Source organism: Fukomys damarensis, unplaced genomic scaffold (genome assembly GCF_012274545.1).
Source record: "Fukomys damarensis isolate Sample0158 unplaced genomic scaffold, DMR_v1.0_HiC HiC_scaffold_8, whole genome shotgun sequence".
In the NCBI taxonomy this organism is placed as follows: Eukaryota; Metazoa; Chordata; class Mammalia; order Rodentia; family Bathyergidae; genus Fukomys; species Fukomys damarensis.
The window spans coordinates 2428854-2439079 of record NW_022900920.1 but is presented as its reverse complement, the minus strand read 5'-3'; the positions used below and the strand labels follow the sequence as shown (position 1 = coordinate 2439079).

Below are 10226 nucleotides of genomic sequence, written 5' to 3'. Positions count from 1 at the left end.
CAGGCATGACTGTCCCACTGGGTGGCTTTTTATTAATTTTATCAGTAAAAAGACCAATGTACATGATTAGATCTATTTGTACAAGCAACACAATGGGACAGGCACACCTATGGTGCCAGTGATTCAAGCTGCCCAACAGCAAGGACATATGCACTACAGCCCCATCATGAATGTGTTAAGGCAAGACCCACCAAAGGTTTTTAAAGCAGTGGGTGAATCAGGCAAGGGGCACACGCCTGCAATCCCTGCACTCTGGAAGGCTAAGGAAAGAAGATGGTGAGTTTGAGGCCAAATGGGCTACATAGTGAGTTCAAGGGCAGCCTGAAACACAATGAGCTCCTATTTTTAAAAAATAAATAAAAATAAAGCAGTTAGTGAAATGTCTGATAAGGAACAAAATATACATAGTCTTAAAGTATCTCCCCTCAGATTACTAACAATGAAAATTAAAATGATAATTTACAATGGAGAAACCTTAAGCAGGTGATCATTTTTTTTTTTTTTTGGTACCAGGGATCGAACTCAGGACCTTGTGCTTGACAGACAGGCAGCAGCACCGCTGAGCTAAATCCCCGACCCAAAGTTAGTATTTCTTGACATCATGTGCCCATGATATGGAAGCAGCGACAACACATCACTTGTCACAGTCCTGCCAAAAATGCATAATCCAAATCTAATCAGGAGGAACCACACAAACAAAATTGAGGGAGCTTCTACGAGATAAAAAACTGTATTAAATATGTCAAGGTCATAAGAAACACAGACTGAAGAGCTGCTCCAGATTAAAGGAGACTAAAGAGACATAAAAGCTAAATGTTAAGGGATAAGGATACACTCAGTAGAGCCAAGGCAAGGCCCCAGGTTCCATCCCCATCCTGCCAAACATAAAACAAAATACCCAACATAATGTGTGATCCCACACTAGATCCTGGTAGAGGGGAAACTGACATAAAGAACTTTATTAATAAAGGGCTGGGTATAGATCAGTGGTAGAGCACATGCATAGCATGTCTAAAGCTCTGGGTATGATTCTAGGACAAGGAGAGGGAAAAAAGAACTTTATTAATAGAATTGTTATAATGTGACTATGAAATATACATAAATATAATAGTACTAATGTTAATGTTATGTTAAATTTTCTAATTCTGATTGCAGGACAGTGAATGTACAAGAGAATAACTGTTCTAGCTGGGTAAAGGGAATATAGGAACTACATTCTTGCTCTTCTGTAAATTTAAAATTTCAAACTTTAAATTAAAAAAAAAAAAGATACTGAGTCTTCATTTCAACAGTGTATATACTAACATTGGAATTAGAAGGGAAGATTGGTGTGGCCCCTGCCCAAGGATGACATGCAAATTCATGAAATTTTTTAAGATTTTGAGGATAGTGAAAGTACTCTGTATGATACAATGGATATATGTCATTTTCCATTTGTCAAAACACACAGAATGCACAAGGCCAACAGGGAGCCCTCAGGTAGACGAAGGACACGGCATGAAGATCATGTCTTAATGTAGGTTCACTAACTGTAACAAATGAACCCTGTGGTGGAAGATGCTAAACTTCCGGTGACTGTGGTAGAAGGAAGAGGAGGATATGGGAATTCTCTGAGCTTCCTGCTCAATTTTTCTGTGTGCCCTAGAAATTAAAGCGTTTTAAAAAACAAAAACAAACAAAAAATAGATATTAAGGACCCACTCCTGATGACTCAGAATTTCTGGGCAGGACCCAAGCACTTGTTACTTTTACTCCCACCGTTACAGCAAAATCCTACACAGCGCCTCTCAAGTAGTCACAGTTATTATTATTCAACAGTAAGGCGGGGGATTTAGCTCAGTGGTTCTGCCACCCGCCTTGCAAGCCCAAGGACCCGAGTTCAATCCCCAGTTTTTTTTTTTTTGGTACCGGGGATTGAACTCGGGTCCTTGCGCTTGCAAGGCAGGCCACTGAACCACTGAGCTAAATCCCCGGCCCATATTATTATTATTCAACAGTCTTAGGACACTTCCTCAAAATACCAACTCTGTCAGGTTTTGGAAGTTTCTCCAAAAATTCAGCAATGATGACTAACATTTACTAAGCACTTCCTGAGTACCAAGCAAACAAGCAACCTTCCCAAGCACCCTGTGAGTGAGCCCTATCCTCGTCTCATTTAACAGATGATAAATCTCAGGTGTAGGGAAGCTAAGTGACTTGTCCGATGCTACATATGTGGAAGAGCTGGGATTTGAACCCAGACAGTGGCTCCTGCAGGTGCATGCTTAAAGACTCCAGACCATCTCTTTAGGAGAAAGAGCACAGCTATGAGGTCAGCTGGATATGGAGTCTCAACCCAGCTTGGTCACTTTCTAACTCTTTTTTTCACCCCTAAGTGGAGGATAATAATAGGAGCCACTGCCCAGAACTGTTAGAAAGATTAAATGAAGTAACATCTGTGGTTCACCCAATACAGTCCCTTGTGCACTCAGCAAGCACTTAGTGTGGTGGCTGCTGCTATTCTTGAATTCAGCTTGCTCCCATCCCCTTTCCTCTTGTCCATACTCACAAGCTCTTCACCTCAGCCATGGCTTCCGGGCGGGAAAGGCGAACTTTCTGCAGGTCTTCCTGCCTTATGCTGTGATATTTCTTCCGCATCAACTCAGACTCTGGAAGCCGTGCCCGGCAAACCTCCTGAAGGTAGCCCAGCAGGGCGGGCGCTGAAATCATCAAGGCACCCACTGAGTACCAAGCACCTATGGGATCAAGAACACTGTATGTAGAACAGGTAAGCAAGGCCTACAAGCCTACCCACCATGTCCACTCGCTTGCTCCCTTGCCTCCACCAGGACTCTGCTTAAGCAGCCTTTCCTGGTCACCCAGTAAGACCTGGTGTCTTAGCCCACCCATCAGCCCCCTTATCCAAGCTTTGACTTTCCTTATAAGCTAGTGTCTCTTCCACTAATATAAGCTCTTGAGAACTGCACTCTGTCCAGTCACTGATGTAGCTCTTGCTTATTTTGTTTTGGGGACTTTTGTTTTTGGTTGTTTTTTGTTTTGTTTTGAGATAGGGTTTTACTACGTTGTTTAGGCTGGCCTTGAACTCACTAGGTAGCCCACACTGTCCTCAAACTTATAGCAATCCTCCTCCCTCAGCCTCCCAAGAGCTGGGATTACAGGAATGTGTCACCATGCCTGCCTCTAGCTGGTTCTTGTTGTTACTGTTGAGTTGTTGGGTTTTTTTTGTTTGTTTGTTTGTTTGTTTGTTTTTTGGTACTGGGAATTGAACTCAGGACCTTGCACTTACCAGGCAGGTTTGGCACCACTGAGCTACATCTCTGGCCCTCTAATACATTAAAAAATGCTGCTAGCACACAGTAGGCAGCTCATGCCTGGAGTCTCACTGCTGCAAGTTCACAATAACTACCATTCAGATCTTTGAGCCATGAGGACAGACAGAGTCTTTCCTTTAGCTTTGAGGGTACCATAGGACACTGTGGATTGAGAAATACAGAGGCCAAAATTACTTGCTATCCCAACAGCAAGCTAAGGAGCACCAGGCCCACAGTAAATGCTTGTTCAATACCTACCATAGGAACTGATTTACTTTGGAAATATAACATCCTAGGAAGTTTTGATCAAAGATGAGTCTATCTAAGAAAAAGAATGAAATCTTGTAGGAACTGGGTTTATTTTTAACCCTGAGTCCATTATCTCCAGAGAGAAAAAAGGAGACTTTGGAAAATGTGTTCACTACAAGAAAGAATACATATACAAAGGATTAGCTCCTCAGAACATTCTGTCCCTGCCCCTTTACTCATTCCCCTAAAGGGGCTGGTTTTTTTCTGGCATCATCTGCCAGTTCTGACCAGGGAAAGGGTTCAGTCACAGCAAACACTGTGGCTGCTGGAGACATCACCACCTAGGACCTACATTCCTACATTCATATGTCTCTCTCAAAGGCTTCAGGCCTCTCCTCACTGCTGGGACTGCTGGGCAGAACCCAAGGCTCATTTGCTGGATAAGAAATAACAATGAAACCGGAAAAAAAAATGCCTTCTCAGCTCATCCTTTAGTACCTTTACCCCATGTCATGTCTCCAGATGACCCCAGAATGAGCTAGAAAAGCACAATGGATAAAAGTCAATCCATTAGTAATCAGTTAAGAAGGAAACAATAATAACAATAATAGCAGCTACAATGTACTGGCTGTTGATTCTATTATGCCAGGCACTGTACAAAGTGCTACACACAGACTATCTCCTTCCTCACATGTACCCTATGAGAAAAGCATTATTATCTTTCTTTTAAAGAAGAAAGTTAGGCATCAACAAATGGGTTAAATAGTTTGCCCTTGGTTGCCCCAGCAGCTCAGCCTGCATCATCCCTTCAGAGACTGTGTTCTGACTCCAAGCAGACACAGAGAGAAACTAACCCAGGGCAAGAGGAGGGGCTCTTGCACACACAGCAGTATTGCAGTATTCCTCCACCAATCAGTCACAAAAACCCACCAGCCTTGAAAGCAGTTCTTACCCTCATTCAATGTGAGGAACAAGATGTTGAGGCTCAGGCAGCTCAGCAAGGAACACAAAGGTGTCTGCCACCTACAAAACAGAGTCCTGATCAACACACAGACACTCTCCAGCTGGGAGGGGTGCGCTGACAGCAAAGATGGGACATCCAAGCCAGGAGATGAGGAAGAGGCCTGGGGCGCAGACAACCACAGAGAAATAAAAAGTGAGCCTTTCTCTTAGATAAGCAACCAGGAGAAGAGAAAAGAGGTCATATCTTAATTAGCCCTAGAGTGAGAAAACTAGACCTGTAAAATTTCCTCCCAAAAGGAGGTTTCTGTTAAGGAACCTGGCTAATGCTGTTTCACCTGTTACTTTTGCAGTACTAGAGACTGAGCCCAGGGCCTTCACACTAAGCTATATTCCCCCAGCCCTTTTTCTTTCTTTTAATATTGAGAATGGGTCTCCTTAAGTTGCTAAGTTACCCAGGCTGGCTGGACTTGCTGTCCTCCTGCCTTAGCGCCCCCAGAGTGCTGGGATTATAGATGTGGTCCAAGAGGTTCCGCTTCACCTGTGCTTTATAACTGCCTCTTCTCCTTGAGAACGGACATCCTTCTTTAATTTGTTCCTTTATTCTTTTTCACCACTTCATGAGAACTTACAACCACTGCCTAAGAAATCAAAAAAGAACCAATTACGGATTTTTTTTGCCTCCTTTTGAGACTTTATCATCTTATGTCTATATTTTGAGAGTCTGAGTTTATCTGAGTTTATCTTGCATATTAAAAAGGGGAAGAATAATAATGATTTTATTTAAATGTATTAAAAACTGAAGATGAAACTAGAATGCAGGATTCACTCAGCAAAGACACCCTTATGAACAGGAACAGATAGAAACAGGTACAGACACAGCTTTCAAATGGCAATGGAGTAGTTCCCAAGGAGGAAAGAAAAAGACCAGAGGTTCAGATTGCTGAGGTCAAGCAAGTGCTGCTGGCTTAGTCTTTAGTAAGAGACATTTACTAGGGACATAAGAGCACAGATGTGATAATGAAGTCACTGATACCTAAAAAAAATTTTTTTTTCCTTGTACCAGGAATCAAACTCAGGACCTTGTGCTTGCAAGGTAGGTGGTGGTACCAAGCCAAATCCCGGGTACACTGATACCTAAACTCTATAGCAGTGCCAGTGTACACAAGGTGAGCCATCAGAGACAAAGAGAATCGGGTAAACAGTGGCAAACAATTCACTTAGAACTTAACTGTATTTTTTTATGCTCTAATTAGAGAATTTCAGTTACTAAATGAGGTTAATTTGTTGTTGTTTGGTTTATCAGACTGGCCTTGAATTCGCTATGCAGCCCAGGCAGACCCTGAACTCATGCCCATTCCCCTAAGTCTCTTGAATGCTGAGAGTATAAGTATACACCACCATGCCTAAGTGACGTTAGTTTACATGAGACTTTTTAATAAAAATTAGGAGGGAATGAAATAACACTCTTCGTCTTTCTCTTGAAATGCAACACACTCACCTGTATTATCCTAATCAGACCTCAGTACCTCTAGTGGCTGCTACCAGAGTAAAAGCTAAACAGAAACTAAGGCCAATCGTACTCCTGAAATAGAAACACCACAGCACCACTGAAGTCACTTTCATTTCCAAAACTCTCCCATTCTTCCTAATGTTCTGGGTTCTGGGAGACCCACATAATGGAGTGGCTGATCCCAAAAAAGAGTCTTCTAAAATTGACTGCAGCTTCAGGTTCAGACCTAATAGCCAAAGCCCAAGATTTAAAGTCTTTAAAGTCAAATCCTCTTTACTAAGAAAAGAATAATCAAAAGCACATATTAATCTGATAGCCACATTCACAGACCAGCGTTCCCTTGGCCAGCAGGGGAGATCACACTGGGTGGGAGAGAAGGGGTTAGGTGTGATGTTCTGCCTCCATCTAGCTCTAACCAACTCCTCCTCCTTCCTACCTCTTGCACCAAGAGCAGGATGATTTACAGTAGAGAACATGACTCTGGAACACTGGGCAACATAAAAGCCCCTGTCTCCAGATGATGATGATGATGATGGTGACGACCACCATTTCTAAACTGAGGCGAAGAAGACGACTCAACAGCACTCTAAGAAATAACCAAACTCTGCTCACCCTGCCTCCCACCAGTCTTTCCAAGTACTGAAGGAACAGATCAAACTAGAATTTCTTCCCTTGAAATAAACATGCACGAACACACACAATTTTACATGCCATTTCAGGGGATTCACTAACCCCTAAAATCCACCAACAGGCTCTAAGTTAAGGTTTTAGGAGATTCCTGATGAGATACAATAATAAGGACACAATATTTATCTTTGCCAAAAAAGAATCTTTTTTTACTTGAATTTAGTCCATCTTTTACATCTAACTTCCAGTTTGCACTGTAAATAAACAGACAAATCTTGATGGGAAATTCTCTAGAACAGTTAGCTCAGTCTTTTTACCATGGATGAAACAAGTGATTGGTTTGGATTGAAAAATATTTAAGGAACTTTTGTCCCTTACTTTTTTTTTTTTTTTTTTTTTTTTTTTTTTGGTACTGGGGATAGAACTCAGGACCTTGAGCTTGAGAGGGGCAGGTGGTGGCACCACTGAGTTAAATCCCCAGCCTCCTGCCTTTATGTCTTAATCACACACCATGCATGGGCCTGGATTAGGAACTGATTTGGCCAAAGCAATTCTTCATGACATTCCTGGGGAAAACTAGAGAACCTAGATATAAATCAAGCATAAAAAGATATCAAGGAATTATTTATTATTATGTTAGATGTGATGTTGATGATGAAAGAAAATGTCCTTAATTATTTACAGACAGAAACTGAAGTATTCAGGTAGTAGAAGCCATCTATCTGTAATTTAAAATATTAAAACACTTTTACGCCAGGGATTTAGCTCAGCAGTTCAGTGGCCTGCCTTGCAAGCGCAAGGACCTGAATTTGATCAAAGTGAGCTGAAAGAAGAAGAAAAGAACATTAGGAAGAATGAAAAGCACAGCAGGACAAGGGAAGAAGTGAGACCCATAGCTCCCGGCAACTAGTGAAAATGGTACCCGCTTACTTGTATTTGTTTCTAACTTTTTTCAAAATTATATCCTAATTTTAATAATTATGCTAAAATTGTAAGACAAGGGAGAAAAAAATAAGCTTGCCAAAGCTACAGAAGGCCAACACTGAATGAGTCTATCTGTCCTGAGACAGGACCTTTTCCAGTCACAAAGAAAAAGCTTGATTAAAGAGCCAGATGGTTCCCCAGGCCTGCCTCTTCTGGATAGGCGCTGAGACACCGGGTAGGCCTGGATAAATCCAGAGGCCAAATAAACTATCCAGAACTGGCCCTCACTAGGGCAGAAAAGATAGCCCAACCATTGCCTAAATAGACAGCACTACTACAGAGCAGAGAAGCAGAAGGTCCAGCAGGCCAAAACAACTCCATAAAGTCTGTACCTGAGCAAGTATCGAACACCATCACCTGCATCCTTCAGAGGTTCCAAGTAGATCTCCAGCCTCTTGTAGGATAGAACCAAGTTGAAAAGATCAAATGCTGGGGTCTTGGTAGGGACAGGTGGACATTCCAAGGGCACCTCAGGCATCGTGCCAGGGCTCACTTCAGAACCACTCCCCTCACGCTCTGACGTCTGCATCCTGTAACCATAATAATTCCCAACATTTGTATGTATTGCACGCCCAAGCCCAACACACTTCTTGAATTATTCCAAAAGTGAAGTGGATTACATGTGGAATACCCATTTCACAGAGGAGAAAACTGAAGTTAATAATTACTCAGACACAAATCCTGTTCTTCAGACTCCCATCCAATGCTCTTTGCCCCACAGACCCAACCAGAATGCAGATGTAACAACCAGGCTCCATGTTTGCTGGAGGGAGGCAGCCTGTGCTCTCAAGAGAAATGACGGCCTGGAATACTTTTTCTTCCCTTTTTGACAAGTGTCTTGCTGTGTAACCCAGGCTGGCCTCAAAATGGGCAGAAGGTCCTGGGATTACAACTACACCCAAGCATACCTGGCTTTTCTTTCATTCCTTACCCGTTAATTACTATTCAACCTTCCAGTGTCAGTTTACATATCAGTCCCTTGCTCTGGAAGTCTTTGCCTGTTTCCTCCGACTATTTGGCTAGTCTCCATTCATCACAGTTCCTGTACACATTAGGTGTATAATAACTCAACTTGCTAAATGAGTAAAATGAGCTACATTCATCCAGGACTACCATCCTCTTTCTACCTTACCCAGCCTCTGTAATCCTTCCTCTCCCTCTGTTCCCAACAATCTCATGGACCAGCCCTGCCCATACCGCAGCAAGCACATTCCAAAACACCGCATTTGCAGTCTCCCCTTTCTGATGAAGAGAGCCACAAAAACCTTCAGGCTCTTTCCTAATTTGAAAGTCCTACGACCCCGAACGCTCAGCAGCAAATGAGGGGGCGGAACCTCCGCAAACAGCCAGTCCCAGGCATTAAATTGCAGCCGAAGGTGGGGAGACAACAAAGGGGTTGTTGGGAGACTGAAATCCCCGTGGACAAAGCATGGGGTAAAGGTCTGAGGCGGGGCGCTGGAGCCTAGGAAGGAATAAAGCAGGTCAGCAGCAGCAGATGCCTACACCGCCACCTCTGCAGCTCAGGAAGCCTGTTGGAGCCGCAGAAGCCCAGACGGAGGCCACGCCCAAGGTCGCTCAGCCAGCAGGTGGCGGCCCCACCGGGTCCGAACGCCCAGCTCTGCACAGTCCTGGAACACAGAGGCGGGGACGTGATGACACCGCACCTACCCGGTCGCTGGCTCGGTAGGGGGAGGGGAAGGGACGGCCGGCGGCACCGGGAAGGCCACTGGCCCGCCGACACTTTCTTCGGGCCCACCCCACTACTGTGCGACGACGCCTCCCAGCGCCGTTCCGAACTGGCAAGTCTGAGGGCCACCTCCGCTGCCACCGCCACTTCCGGGACGCGAGTCTCTGCGCGGCGGCGTGCCCGTGACGTCAGCGCGGCGGTACCGCCCCTGGCCCCGACGCCAGGCTTAGTTCCCTCAAAGGTAAGCGCACTCTTCCTCACTGCGCCTGCGCACCTTTTCCTCTATAGCTGCTAGAATTAGCTCTACGTTTGTGAGGCAGAGACTCACAAAATGTTGGAGCCTAAGAGCACACGCCTAGTGACCCTACGCTTTGCTACGCCTTCTAGCTCTGAAAGATTCTGGCAAAAAACAGTGTGGAGAGAAGCACAATTGAAAAATTTACATCATCATCCCTTGAGAACTTCGGCAGGCACTTACCTGGCTGTTAGTTTGTGAATCCAGAAAAGGAACCATACATGTCCTGTATACCAGTACCTATACCAGTACCAAGCAGAGAATGTAGTTCTGCGTCTCCTGCTGTACACAGGATACTGGATCAGTCTTTCCCAGCTCAATCCCCTTCACACTGTGCGGTCCCGGTAATGTCCCTGAAGCTACAAAGTGCGATGACTGTGCATTAATAACAGTTATACTTACTGAGGGCTCACCAACTGCCAAGCACCTGACTAAGCTCTTGTGGGGTATTATGTAGTTCTCCAATAACCCGATTAGGAGTATCGCCATTTTACAAAGGAAATATCCGACATATGTTAAGGAAATTCTCGTGTGTCACAGCAAGTACGCTATCAGGACCTGGGATTTGAACCTCCCATGTTACCAACCCCAGCCCTACCA

General features: G+C 44.2%; 1 protein-coding gene and 1 non-coding gene across 8 annotated transcripts in view; one reads left to right on the top strand and one right to left on the bottom strand.

The window, feature by feature from the left end:
• Zfyve27 (zinc finger FYVE-type containing 27) overlaps positions 1 to 9389 on the bottom strand; it is a 22324-nt gene extending 12935 nt beyond the window's left edge. For 6 of the 7 annotated variants that reach the window (XM_010638491.2, XM_010638493.3, XM_010638495.3 and 3 more), the window contains exons 1-4: positions 9313 to 9389; positions 7977 to 8174; positions 4513 to 4583; positions 2549 to 2735 (exon numbers count right to left, since the gene is read on the bottom strand). In XM_010638491.2, coding sequence (XP_010636793.1) covers positions 2549 to 2735; positions 4513 to 4583; positions 7977 to 8173 — 455 coding nt within the window. In that variant the 5' untranslated portion in view covers position 8174; positions 9313 to 9389. Of the gene's footprint in view, positions 1 to 2548; positions 2736 to 4512; positions 4584 to 7976; positions 8175 to 9312 lie in introns of those variants that run through there. The other variant, XM_010638497.2, reaches the window with a different exon arrangement.
• LOC117285342 lies at positions 1281 to 1382 on the top strand. Its single transcript, XR_004516344.1, has one exon. It is a non-coding gene; the product is annotated as a U6 spliceosomal RNA (small nuclear RNA).
• Positions 9390 to 10226: the final 837 nt, after the last annotated feature.